General features: G+C 39.1%; 1 protein-coding gene across 3 annotated transcripts in view; it reads left to right on the top strand.

The window, feature by feature from the left end:
* Positions 1-678: 678 nt before the first annotated feature.
* Positions 679-14,066, top strand: part of sh3bp1 (SH3-domain binding protein 1) — a 16,910-nt gene continuing 3,522 nt past the window's right edge. The window contains exons 1-13 of one of the 3 annotated variants that reach the window (XM_044013357.1): positions 6,265-6,568; positions 9,819-9,861; positions 10,206-10,310; positions 10,384-10,460; positions 10,746-10,857; positions 11,298-11,374; positions 11,509-11,596; positions 11,713-11,781; positions 12,297-12,387; positions 12,486-12,622; positions 13,382-13,493; positions 13,623-13,704; positions 13,783-13,863. In XM_044013357.1, coding sequence (XP_043869292.1) covers positions 6,522-6,568; positions 9,819-9,861; positions 10,206-10,310; positions 10,384-10,460; positions 10,746-10,857; positions 11,298-11,374; positions 11,509-11,596; positions 11,713-11,781; positions 12,297-12,387; positions 12,486-12,622; positions 13,382-13,493; positions 13,623-13,704; positions 13,783-13,863 — 1,121 coding nt within the window. In that variant the 5' untranslated portion in view covers positions 6,265-6,521. Of the gene's footprint in view, positions 872-1,949; positions 2,033-2,117; positions 2,193-2,761; positions 2,887-3,394; positions 3,547-3,642; positions 5,323-6,264; positions 6,569-9,818; positions 9,862-10,205; positions 10,311-10,383; positions 10,461-10,745; positions 10,858-11,297; positions 11,375-11,508; positions 11,597-11,712; positions 11,782-12,296; positions 12,388-12,485; positions 12,623-13,381; positions 13,494-13,622; positions 13,705-13,782; positions 13,864-14,066 lie in introns of those variants that run through there. The other 2 variants (XM_044013355.1, XR_006358215.1) reach the window with 2 other exon arrangements.

Below are 14,066 nucleotides of genomic sequence, written 5' to 3'. Positions count from 1 at the left end.
ATTGTGTCCTGAACTCAAACTCAAATGACCTGGAGGCCACTGAGCGTCTCGTCTGGTCAGTAAATGTAAATGTTCAGTAAGAGTGGGCTATATGATAAAAATATAGGGCATTTTTATTCTGAATTTTTTTTTTTTGTTTTAAAATGCAACAATATTTGTTCACAATAACAATAAAAAACAAACGTATCTATGATGCAAAATGAATCTGTTAAAAAAAACAACAGCTAATAAAACATATAATGCATTGTTCAAAACACCTTTCCTCATTCTGATTGAACGTCAGCAGGTCTACATGCCTACGTACATAGGGCTGCTGCTTTGTCATTAATATAAGATACTGTAAGATAAGACTCTATTAGTCCCACGGTGGGGATATGTTTTCATCTTCATTTCACATTTGTGAATGCGCAATGTAGAAGGATGTTGACTGGTAAGACTACAAATATAGAACAGAATATACAGTATATAAAGTGCAAAAGCATTTTGTCAACAAATTACGTTGGTATTTACTTTTAAACATGTAGTCTTTTAAGGATCACATTCAGTAAGTTGTAAAACAACCCTGGACGAGCGGATACGTTACTTGTCTCAGCAGTTGAACATGTGTACCTAATAAAGTGGCCCTGTGATTTGTTCAATGGTCCTGACTCCAGGACTGCGCGTGCGCAGATAGCCACGAGTGAGTGAGCGCAGCAACATTTCGACGTTTGCGTCAGCGGGAGACACGAAGTACTCGAAGCTAGCCTTTTCTTCCAGCACTTAAAAAACAGCCGCTTTTGTCTGCGCGACGGTCAAGGTTTTCCGTGACACAACAGAGGACTTCTTCGGTGTCGCCGTCGCCACTTTTGAATCATAATAATGCCCCGAGGCGGTGAGTGTCAATATCACATTTAATGTAACACGCTAATGTTTTAGCAAGCTAACTGTGGTGGCTAGCGTGAATTCCGGTTGAACTCTCGCATGCGTAGCTTGTAGCATGCTAACCGGTTAACAATGTCGTATTTTTTTTGTTTCGAGAGCGACCAAAGAAAGGCGCGCTGAACGTAGCTATTGTTAATGCATGACTTCACATGAAAGTTACTATTAATTTATGTTGTTTTAACACATACATTCGTTTGAAATGTTTGGTCAGTAACCGCCAATACCATGTGCACAGAGATAGCTTTCGCTGACTACAAAGTGTATGTTAACATTTATTTTCTTCCCTGCTGGTTGGCGTTCGCCATCATCAAATACTAGTAAATGTTTTGCCTTTTTTTAAATATGTAGATCTGTAAATACAACGACCGACCACCTGTGTGTGTGTTCACTGGACTGGACACAAGAACAGCAACACTTGTCAGTGTTTAAATTACAGATGGGACGATGCCACTTTACGATTCCGATATTAGTCCATATTTTAGACCAACTATGAAGCTGTAAACATTTGTGCCGAGTCATTAAGCAGAAATCACATTATTCAAACGTAACTCAGCTAAAATGCTTTTGCTGATTTTTATTTAAATTTTTACCCCCTGTGCATACTGAATAATGCGATACATAAGACTTAATCGTCATCACAGACTAAATAGTTAAAGTAGTAGTATTCATACATGGTCTAATTCGACTTGCATTGTTCATGTTGTATTTGTGCCCACCATAAGCTAGTGTGACCATAACATACACATCCAGCTGTATTGAAAATGCTGTACATTGTAATTTCATGAGTTAAGGCACTTTATTCAATCCTATATGTTGTAAATAGGGCGGAACAATTTGTTTAAAATCTGAAATGTGTGTTTGTATTTTAAATTGATATAGAACAAACATAAATAAAAACTCACTTGCATTTTTTTTGTTTTTGAGTTGTGCTGCCAGACAGACTAGCACACAAACCTGGCCAAACCATTGATGATGTAATGGCTTGAAGACGGTTTATTTGCAAGTGACACCTCCGAACTGTGTTGCAGGAAAAAAGGGCCACAAGGGCCGAGGAAAGCAGTTCAGCAACCCTGAGGAGATTGACCGACAGATGAAGGCACAGAGGGAGTTGGTGAGTGAAAATGACTTTTCATGGCAGTTTACTGTGGTTTTAATAACAGATCTCATCAGGTGTGCTTTGTTGTGTATATAAACAGGAAGAAAATCCTGGTGCAGAAAAAGAGAGCTCTGCTGAGTCTGAGGAAGAGAGCAGCAGTGATGAAGACTCCGAAGTGAGTGCGGCAAGAGTTTATAATTCTCAGTGATTATCCATCAATTTCCTACTGCTTTATGTGAATTTCACTACCCTGTGATTCAGATTGCACCATCCTTTATGCCTACTTTCCCTCCAATAATCACTTGATTACCACAAAGAGTTCTTTCACACAAATTTATTCTGAAAATGAAGAGCTCTGCTGTAGCTGTAAGCGGAAGCACTATGGAAATGCTTCAGGCAAGAAAAAATCACAGCAGAAGGAAAACAAACCTCACATCCTAAGTTTCAATTTCAAACAACACCAAAACACTCTGGACTGGATGTCACTGCAGAAAGACTGACATCTGTACACATTGAATGAAGAACTTCTGTCTCTTTGTTGGATCTTTCTAGAAAAATGTCTTTACTTTATGACATGAAACAACCTACGCCACACCAAAAAGAAATCTAAAAAAAGGTTTAACCTAGCTGAAATGGACTGTCACTGTCAATTTAGTGCAGTGTATGTTTACAGTTATCAGAAACGATGAGTATCTGTAAAATGGGTCATGCATATATATTTTTATTTATTGTTTTTTGTTTCAGTTCAAGAGGAGAAATGGTGTGGAGGGGCTTATAGAGATTGAGAATCCAAACCGTGTGTCTCAGAAAAACAAGAAGGTCACCGAAATAGACGAGAATGCTCCCAAAGAGCTGTCTCGCAGAGAGAGGTATGTGTCACTCAATGTCTCCTACTACATCCGTACCACTTTTGTTTTTGTTTAAAAACACTTGAATTCTGCCCTGGAAACATATGTCATCTGTCTTTCCTCTACTCTTCACCATTGTTGTTTCTTGTAAGTAATACACTGAAACAAACAAACAGCAGAGGTGGGAATTGTCTTCCTGTTTTACTCTGAATGGATTAATGCGTATTTAGTTAGGTTACGGTTCTGCATACACAAAAAACAGTTTAAGTTTTGTATTATATCGGCTTTTTTATCAACACAGAACTGGGGTTTTGAGAAAGGAGTCCCAGGAGCTAAAACTGTTGCCTGAACAAATATCTTTTTTGTGCTGTTTTAAAATGAAAACCTAATATTTATGGGAGAAGCATCAGTGACTCAGAAAAGCCAGAGCTTCTAAAATTAAAACCATAACTTGTGACCATGTTTTCTTTTCTATTTTATGTCGCAAGGCCTTGCTTTATTTCATGTGAATTCATTTCTGTTCTCTCAGAGAAGAGATAGAGAAGCAGAAATCAAAGGAACGCTACATGAAGCTCCACCAGGAGGGGAAGACTGACCAGGCCAAGGCTGACCTGGCCAGGCTGGCCATCATCAAGAAACAGAGGGAGGACGCAGCTAAGAAGAGAGATGACATCAGGAAAGGTGAGAAACCATATTAGTTAATTCAAGACTTGTTGTGTAAGTTTGGGCCATTTGAAGGATTTTAATTTGATATGTTTTTATATTTCAAAAAAACAGCTGAAAAAGAAGCCGAAGATGCCAAAGGGAAGCGCTAATCCTCCATCTGTAAGCTTCATCATGCACTTCAGTCTCAGAGAAATGGAGAGAGGAAGAGGACGGGGAAGGGACCAATGCAAGTGGTGGGAGATCGGGGGATGATCCTGAACTCCTGTTCCCCCTTTTTCAAATCAGAGGGGCTTCCATGACTGTGTGGTCAGGACTGGGGGGGGAAACGGGTGGAGAACAGTGGGACAAAGAGGAATGCAACATTTGGAATACCTCTAGTTTTCTTTAGAATTACAGAAATTTCAAGGAGACAATCGCAGGTTTTCCAAGTGCTTCACTTCCTCTTTACTCTTCCTCAACCACCAGGGTTTTAATTCTAAAGCTGCTGAAGTTATTTCCATTCCTTTCTATTCATACATTTTTCATAAACTTACCGTAAGTCAAGTTTACGCAGCAACTGAACAGGTATTACAGTCGGTGTGCATGAGTTTTTCCCTTGGTGCTTTACTTATCTTTACCCGATTTGTGAGACTGAGAGAGAACTATACTTTTCAGAGGTGAATCTAAGATAATAAAAAATATACTATTTGGTTCAGTATTTTGTTTGGGATATATATAAAAAGACCTATTATTTACTGCCACTTAACAGATACGTTATCATTATGCAAACCAAAATTATTGTAATTTCTCTCACTTGTTTGACTGTTCTGTCTTGTTTTTGGGCCACAGTTTTCAAAGATGGAAGAATTAGCTGTTGTAGCTATGACAATAAATTTAAACTGTAGTTGATGTGAAGTTTCTCTCATGGCTTTTGGGTCCCCCCCTAAATTTTCCCTTTATTCTTTTGAACCTATTGCTGTTAGTTTAGTGGTGTGTTTTAGAATCCTTCACGCAAAGCACCAGAAATATTATACTTAAATTGCCTTGAATCATGAGTTTCTAGCAGTTAAATACCTTTTTTTTTTTCTTGCTGATAAGCGTAGCCTCAAACTGTCTCAGTGACTTGTGGCCTTGCCCCGTTTCTAACAAGAACCTTGCTACGTCTATAGGAGAGATGACTTCTATTGCCTTTTTCAAAGTTTACACAAGACCATTCAACTTTTCTCCTGTAATTAAACCACCTACACTCACTCAGTTTAGTATTTTGTTTTTGTTTTGTTTTTTCTTCACTTAAGCTCCGGTAATAAGTCTCAAAAAATGCTCAGACACCTCGACTCCTCTCCTGTGACGGACCTTAGGCGATCTTGCAGAGACAGGAAATACTGCAGGGCATTTCTATTATTCACACTGCACAGATGTACAGCATAATGACCTGGATACTCAGTGGTTGGTGACTTTCTTTGGAAATGTCTTAATCAGGTAAAAACCAGATTCCCTATATCATGGAAGTATCTCATAGAAAAGAAAGGAAAAGGAAAAAAAAACATACACAAAGTGAGAGTGCTTTAGCCATAGCAGGAAAAATAAATATGTTATACATTTTCCATCAATGTATTTGAAATCATTTTTAAAAATAAATTCACTGACCGATAAGAGACTGATGTGTTAAGTTTTTTTTTGTTTATGTTACCTGTTTGCGTTTAGGAAATGTCACCACTAGATGCCACCGTTCAACCAGCATTAACTCCCACTTGAACGTTTGAGGGTAGAGTCCACTCCACTGCCCGAATCAGCGTCTCTGGTGAACATCAGGTATCGAGGCTTTTATTATGTGAAGAGTCCTTAACCTCAACACTTTGTAAATGTCTTAACTGTTAGAAACTGTAGAAATCAGACCTACAACAACAACCTGTGGAAAAACATGAAGCTTACCAAAAAATAACATTTTTAACTCTTTAATGAAACATTACAAGACTGGTAATTTTTTTAACCTTTTCTGAGCAATTTAATTCTAGTGAATTATATTTTATACAACTCTAATTTTTTCTAATTTACTGTGATTTCATAATGCCATGTATAAGCAGTAATGAGCATTTGTGTTTGACAGAGAAGAGGCATTTTTGTTCTAAAATAACAAGAAACATGGCAATACTTTGAAACACAACATTTCAACATTTTTTCTGCTGACCCAAACTGGCCAAAGATCTGTTATTGCAGGTTAAAACAAAAAAAAAGTTGAATAAAATTAAAAAGAAAAACACCTAATCTGGCAGGTATGAGGAACAAAGGAAACGCAATCAAAATCAAAATCAAAATAAAATCAAAATTTCTTCCGACATTCAACAGTGTGGAGGAAAAACAATACTGTCAGAGCAAGAGTCTGACAGTTTCCTCTTTTCATATCCTTTTACCTCTTTAGCACACACACGGTTATTATTTACAGAAGTACAAACTAACCACAGTCTTCCTGGAGGATATTTCAAGAGGCAAAGTATCATTTATGAAGAAAGCAGTGGCACAGAACTGGGTAAATGAAAAGAACTTCAGTCGAAACTTAACCTCTCTTAAGTATTCCTAGAATAGCATCAAAATTCTCCGTCCTCACAGCTTCATTTTAAATTGCTCGGTCTCGTCTTTGGAAACATGTAGTGGAGCATCTGCACAGGCTCTGCCTCTGTACAATCATAGTGTGACAATCAAACCTGACACAAAAAAAAAACATCTCTCTTCCCCCTGACAACTTGCACTTCATCTGTGCAACTTCCTCATTCGCTGACTTGTGTTAGGAGTTACTTCAGAGCTCACTCCCCCTGAAACAAGAACGAAAACTGACGACCAAAACACGCACTCAAAAACCTGCCGACCCCACACACAGGCCTGGACCTTCTCTTCTCTTCTACAGATGAAGTAGCTCAAGCTGGACTCAGGCGAGGACGAGTTCAGACCAGGACGCTGTGTGAGGACGGAGGTGGACGGAGGTGGACAGGTGGAACGTGCGGTGCAGTGCAGAAATGTGGCAGTCTCTGAGCATCCTGAAGCACCTCAGCTCGACAGCAAAGTAAGTGCCTCAGCGTCTGTGAAGGTTTTCTGTCGTCCAGGTCGCTTTATTTTATTCAAGAGTGTAGATGTAGGCTACACCTCACATCTGAAGTTGTGTTTTTAAAGACATGTGTTTAGTGTGTCACTTTAAACCAATCTCTGCCTCGTTTGAGGAAGGCTCTCTGGTACCTACGCCTACATCGTTTATAATAATGCAAACTGCCTGTCCACTCTGTGTCCTGCCTTTTGTTTATCATCTTCTGCCTCCTGCTTTTACTTCTGCTCTGCTTTGTAAAGCTGTAAAAGTTAAATTATATGTATTTGAAAAGGTTTGAATCCACAGTCCGTCCCTGACATCCATGCAAATAACATGTAAACACAGACTCACACTATCTGGAATATCTATCTGAAGACACAATTGTGAATATATTTGCGTCAACGTGGGACTAAGTAACTTTTGAAAGAAGAAATAATGACAGTTTAACTCAAATCCAGTTGTAGATTTTACAGCAGCAGTCATATTATTAGTCAGTAATGGAGGTATTCAAATATTTCTGTGAAAGTGGCTTAAAGCTGTGTTAGTCATGCACTTATTTATCTATTTTCATCAGATTCAGAGGCCTTATTTCAGTCTTACCGCTAACCTGACTGTATGACTGTATCCTGCAGCGAGGCCTTTCATTTCACTGCCACTACTGCTATAGTTTGAGGAAATAGTCCAATTCTGCTTAATTTTCCAGGTTCTCATTTTGACTCTTGCAAATGTACAAGTATATCTGTATGAAGCCAGAGTGCCTCAGTCGCTGCTTCCTCTTGAAAAGAGATGCATGCTGCTCAGTAGGGTTTTGAGGGAAACCTCAGGCTGAACGCCACAGGGGTTTCGCACGCCTGAGTGGACGAGGCCATGGTTGTTTTACCACATGGTTGGTACACTTTATGGTGTGGCGTTTCTCAGATTTTGACTGATTTTTTTAAAAGCATTTTCTCTTCTTAAGTGCAGGGTTGTTATTTTTTTGAAGCATACAGGCTCACAGCCTCAAAGCAGGAAAGACAACCTTCTCTGGTTGGAATCTTCAGTTTACTGCTCACTCTACTACACCAAACTCCATAGAGAAAGTCAGCATTTTTGTGTCACAGGAACACAGGAGCTGCTGCTACTCTACTGCAGCCCCGTTTGTTAAGTTTGTGTCACTTGGATAAATCAGAACAAAAGAATTTCATACATTCAAGTCACAAAATGGCACATTTGAATGTACTAATGCAGGCAACAGTGGTTCAAGAACTCCTGTGTGCTGTGAGGTAAAATGAATTATTTTCTCTATGGACTTTGATGAGCAACGTCATTCAAACTCCCAGTCAGAAAACCTTTGCTCAGTGTGATTTCAATGAGCGCAATTGTCAACCACACTTCAAACCCCCCCCAAACTATTCCCTTTACACAAGTGTTTCACAAGTTGAATGCCTCTCTGATCTGGAGAGGGTGACAGCGTTTGCAACTGCAAAACTGTGTAGGCCAAGCTGCCTCTATCTGTGACGCATTCTGGTTTAATAATAAACATAGATGGCGTGCATCTGCAGCAGAGCAAAGTGTGCTCCAGCTACCGCCACCACAGCAGCAGCACTTCACCCCAGTTCTTACTCTGTCCCACCTCTGTGGCTGTATGTACGCAGTTGTAAATAGAAAGCAGTTGTTCATATACGTCCACTTTATTAGGTACAGAGGACTGCTGCTGCTGCAGCTTCACGATCTTGACCGCGTCTACAGGCCTCCTTAATGCAGACGTGTCAAACTGGTGGCCCACATGTGACCCACCACTTAATGTTATGTTCCAATGAAATCATGGTATGGAGCGTGTGTTCAAACCATATTTCTTGTGATTTTTCAGCTTCTTAAATCAGAATATTTTCCGCGTTCTTCTCTCCATATAACAAAGAAATTATTATTTAACGGAATTTGTTTGTGGACAAAACAAGGTTTCATTTGAGAACATCATCAAGTGCTCGATTAATTGAGGAGATAATCATTGATTATGAATATAATCACTAGTATGGCTAGATTTTTGGTTATAATGAATTGTTTGGTGTCAACATTATTATTGACTTAATTATTCTTCATTAATATGTTGTGATGTTACACATCGTTCCATGTTAAAACAAACACTTTTACTTTGAAATTTTCGGTGATATCATCGTGGATAGCTTACTTATGATATATTATGATGGAATGTTGTTATTTGAGTTGATTGTAAGATAACACTGACCCACAAAACCTGAAGTCACACTTTTAATTTCTTAACAAAGCACTTGGTACAGTATGGGGAATTAAAACCTTTTTTTTTCAACATTAAAAGAAAAAGATGAAACGAGAAACAAACAAAGAAACAGGCACATGCTTTAAGCGTGTTGGGGATTTCACCTCTTTGTGTTTTCAAACATCAGATGTTTTTGGGAGGAAACAAGAAGTGACACCTCAGAGGTAATGAAGCTCCTTGGGTGTGGTTTCCTTTTGCCGGGTCACAAAACTGAGAAGGTTCTAAAGACAGAAAAAAATCGTTTTTTTTCCCTCCATATTTTTTGATCAACATGAAAGAGTGATGTGGCTTCAGACCCTGTTTCCTCTCCCTGAGCAGCAGCAGCAGCAGCAGCAGCAGCTTTAGGTCTCTGTGTCGTTTGTCAGTTTGGCCTGAAATATCCGTTAGCTTCTGTCTGTCAACACATCTTTAAAAAATGGGGCTTTAGGATGAAAGAATTTAGGGATTCTTTAGGGATATTTGTTTGTCACAGTTGTGAAATAAAGAGGTTTTGTGCAAACAGAAAAAGAATAAAAGCAGTCTAGATTGTATTAAAAGGAATAAGGAATAAAAAAATACAAGATACAATCATGTACATTAAAAAAAAGCATATTAAAAAAGTATGTACATTCAAGTTAAATATTTAACACTATGTTACATTGTGTCTATTTATGGTTTGTATTTTATTCAATTTTGGTTTTATTTTATAAAACAGAACGATGTTTGTGAACGATTGTGACGTCTTCTACAGATTTAAAAAATAAATTAAACCTAGAACTTAAACCTAGAATCTGCTCCTGGTCTCTCTCTCTCTCTCTTTGACAGTTTTAAATTGCACAACGAACAATAATCTACAGTTCATACTGTAGCTTGCAGTGCACTATTATATATTATAGAAAAATCACATTTGAATATTGAAAATCTTCCTGAATAATTATTACAAAGGATTCTTAAGTACTTGTTTTAACTCACTAACAGGTCACAGGATGCCACCGAACTACTACATGAGGACATCGTCTTGGTGAGAAAAAGAAAAAAATTATCTCATTCTATGAGTGTTCATACTATTAATCTGACATAAATCACATTTTCATAGCAATACAGATGGATTGGTTGACAGTTAAAACTGCACCATTGTTTTGTTGCGGTAAACTGACTTTTTTTCCCATTTCTACAAAGAGACAGAATCAATGTTATAATTCATGAATTTATAAAATTGTGTTCATATTTTATTGGATAAACATACAATTTATGATTTTTTTTCTCGCTCACAGAAATAATTGTCTTCATCATACATGTCATGTCATAAATTTTTTTTACCTTGTTCATCTGATGATGTGTTTTTTTTTTTATTAACAAATAAAGGTGGAGCAGCGCGTGGAGCCGACCAAAAAGGCGGCGCAGGTCCTTCACAAGAAGCTGCTGGGCTGCATGCAGAGTCAGCCGGGGCTGGAGGCTGAAAAACGAATGGTATTTAGACACGGAGGCGTTTACTGTTGTGTAGAAGTGTTTGAACAGTGGCTGATTTTCTGATTCTTCGCAGAAAAAGCTCCCTCTGATGCTGCTGTCCATCAGCATGGCAGAGAGCCTCAAAGACCTGGACGCAGAGTCCTCCATCAGGTGACAGGTTTCATCCATTCATCCATTCATCCATCCATCCATCCCTGCTCTTTACTTGAACTTTGGACTCATGTTGACTGCTGTCACATGTAAAACCTCATGACAGGAGCAAACAGGGTTTTCAGGTTTTCAGTTCTGACTGGAAAAAGAGGATCCACACTGTTTTACTGCACATTCATGTGACGATGAAGACTTTTGTAGAAGTTGTTGTTCACAGGTTTCCTTTCAACGTCTTTTCTCTAGATTTTAATCTAGATGTTGACTCTGTGTGGGTGTGTGTGGCAGGAGGGTGTTGGAGATGTGCTGTTTCATGGAGAAGATGTTGGCCAACATGCTGGCTGAATTTGAGATGAAGCTGGAGAGAGAGGTCCTAGAGCCGCTTAACAAACTCAGTGAGGTATGAATGCCTGGTTCCACTGCTACTGAGGAGAAAACTAACAATACACTTTATAGTTTAAAGGCTAAAATACACTGTGTACAAACAAGTGTTACACTCATGACATTTGGCACAAAAAATGTCCCATTGAAACCCATTCAAATTGCAATTTTTCACCTCCTTTAAAGCATAATACATGCAATTTATTGTTAATCTGTTAATCTGGGCTTTTGCCTTGGAAGTGATAATTTTTTCTACTCCCCACCAGATGGCACCATTTTAGCCATATTCAGCATATTACATCATGACAAATTCAGTCAAATTAAATTAAAATGTTATAAGAAAGTTTTCTCTGTCAATATCCCAAATAAACATTGGCGTCACAGACACAGACATACATCTATGTAACTGTTTAATTTATACACTAAATATCTATGTATATATTTTTTTTTTCCTTTAAGGATGATTTACCGGAGATTCTCAGGAACAAGAAGCAGTTTGCAAAGCTCACAATGGACTGGAACAATGCAAGAACCAGGTGAGTTTTAAAAGCTTCAGTCAGAGCTGTGTGTGTGTTTTAATGCATCCTCTCACATATCACACACTCTGTGTGTGTGTGTGTGTGTGTGTGTGTGTGTGTGTGTGTGTGTGTGTGTGTGTGTATGGAGCCAGGAGCCAGACCAGCAATGGTCCCCAGGCAAAGCAGGAAGGTCTTAGGGAGGAAGTGGAGGAAGCTTGGAAGAAGTTGGAAAGCATCAAGGTAAGGAGTACATTGTGTCCTTGAGTGATGCCGCGCTGAACCCTGACTACCTGAGTGAAGTCAGTGGTGTTTCGTTGAACTTGACCCCTCCTCTTAAATTTTCTTTATTTCTGCAGGACCAGTACTCTGCAGATCTGTACCATTTTGCGACCAAAGAAGATGATTACGCTAACTACTTCATTCGTGTGAGCTGTGATTTATTTTTATTATTATTATTGCAGGTTTTACAGGGAGTAAACACAAAGACTCTGAGCTGTTTATGCGTATAGCCATCGTCTGTAGGGCTGAACAATTAAATAAGAATATATATATCGTGTTTATGGATGGGAATCAGTATCAGTATTGGTCCAAAAATCCTTTATATCGCATGCTTCACTGTGCACAGACTGTAAAACATGTAAATAAAAATCAGCAAGAGCATTTTAGCTGAGTCATGTTTGGGCTGTTTATTTCTTCTTTTTGGAAGAACAATATTTATTACACAGTTAAGAGAATTGTCTGTATGTATGTTAGTTGTTTTCTGTCCATAAAAACTACAATTTAAGGGGTTTCCTCGACATTCACTCAAGAGTAAAAATCAGTCTTTAATCATCTGACATTTATTATGATAATTATCAGTATCGATTCATTTGAAAAAAAAATTTTTTTTGGCCATATAGTCCAGCCTATTATACTCATCTTCTCTTTTCTCCCATTATAGCTTCTTGAGCTCCAAGCAGAATACCACAAAGATTCCCACCAGTTCCTGGACAAAAACATCAGCGAGCTCAAGGAGAATCACAGTCAAAAAGGTTTGCACTTCATTATTACAACCCTGTGTCTGTGCATTTTATGTTCTGCACCTTGACTGTTGTATTTCTACATGCTTCATTTCCCTGGGATTACACAGGCTCCAAGATGAGCGTCTCTCAGCAGAAGGTCTATGGTGAGAGTCTGCTGTCTCACTTGTCTCAAAGCGGCAGAGACATTGCTGTACCCATCCAGGAGTGTATTCACATGCTGCTCAGGACGGGAATGGAAGAGGAGGTAGGACTGTGATTGATAGGCATTTAATTTATGATTAATATCAACTTCATAATGTAATTATCAAGTATACAGCTTTTTTCTCCCCCATGTGATTTCCATAATGGGCCCATATAGACCGTGTATAAAAGGTTTGCCAGTTGGGGGCAAACCAGAAGTAAGAATATATTGAATAGCCACCAGAGGGCAACTCTCATTGTTAGCATTGTTTGGGATTGGCACCAGTGCCCCCCGTAACCCTAAAGCACTAGAAGGTGGATGAATGGATGTTCCCATTTGAGGAAAATAGATGATATAACAAACATCAGTGGACGCCAGTTTGATTGACAGCTAGTATCGTCCAATATGGAGTCTGGTTGTAGGTGACGTCTGTGAACCTCAACAAGGTAATAGCCAAATCTCCACTCTTGAGGAGTGGTGTCACTATTGGTCTACACTTGATTGTGGCCTGTGATGGTGTCCAGCGATGACGTACTCTGTCTCTGATTGGCTCTAGCTCCCTCCCATATTGGACAAATGAAAATGGAGACCATGGCCCATGGTTTAAATCGTATCAATTTTATCCATATTGTAAAACACTTGAAATTATCAATAGCGAGTATACTTTTGTGGGTGGAGCTGGAGCCAGTCTTTAGCTGGCATCCCTGCTTCAGAGTCTGTATTGGTATGTTGTTGTGTTTACATACACAATAAGGTGCAAATTGGAGTCAATTTGAACTGTATTAGCCCATTGACTTGTCTTCTCCCACCTTACCCTTCAAGGGTCTGTTTCGTCTGGCGGCAGCAGCTTCGGTGGTGAAGAGGCTGAAGTCTTGTCTGGATCAAGGGACGGTGGATCACAGCGAGTTCAGCATGGACCCACACGCCGTCGCTGGTACAGAAACGTCAACAATTCTTTTCATACGAGAAATAGAATCATTCATCAACTGTAGAAAAATGGGTGATTTGTCTAAATTCATTAGCACTGCTGTGACGCTTCTCTCTAATTTTGGCGACACAACAGGAGCTTTAAAGTCTTACTTCCGAGAACTGCCCGAGCCTCTGATGACCTTCGAACTGTGCAATGACTGGTTCAAAGCAGCGGCGTACGTATGACGCCTGCACTCCAAATATGTTGTCCTGGCTTCTAGTCTGTGTCTTGAGTTTGTCCTCTGTGTTCACAGGGAGAAAGACTTGACAGAGAAGCTGGAGCAGTTGAGAGTCCTGCTACAGAAACTGCCACGTGCAAACTACAACAACCTGAGGTTTGTAGCTTGTCATTTCCAGCTCCAGGACAAAGACAGAAGTCCTTATGGTCAAACTGGAAAACAGTTTAGCAACATTAGCCACATTAGCACCACAACAATATATGGGCACTAAAGTATAAGTGCGAAGGTCAACCGTCCTCCAGTTTACACATTTCCTAAAGCATAAATACTGTGTTTTTCATCTTATTGCCCCTCCTGAT

The sequence above is a fragment of the Solea senegalensis genome, linkage group LG18 (genome assembly GCF_019176455.1).
Source record: "Solea senegalensis isolate Sse05_10M linkage group LG18, IFAPA_SoseM_1, whole genome shotgun sequence".
NCBI lineage: Eukaryota > Metazoa > Chordata > Actinopteri > Pleuronectiformes > Soleidae > Solea > Solea senegalensis.
This window is presented reverse-complemented; position numbering and strand designations above follow the sequence as displayed.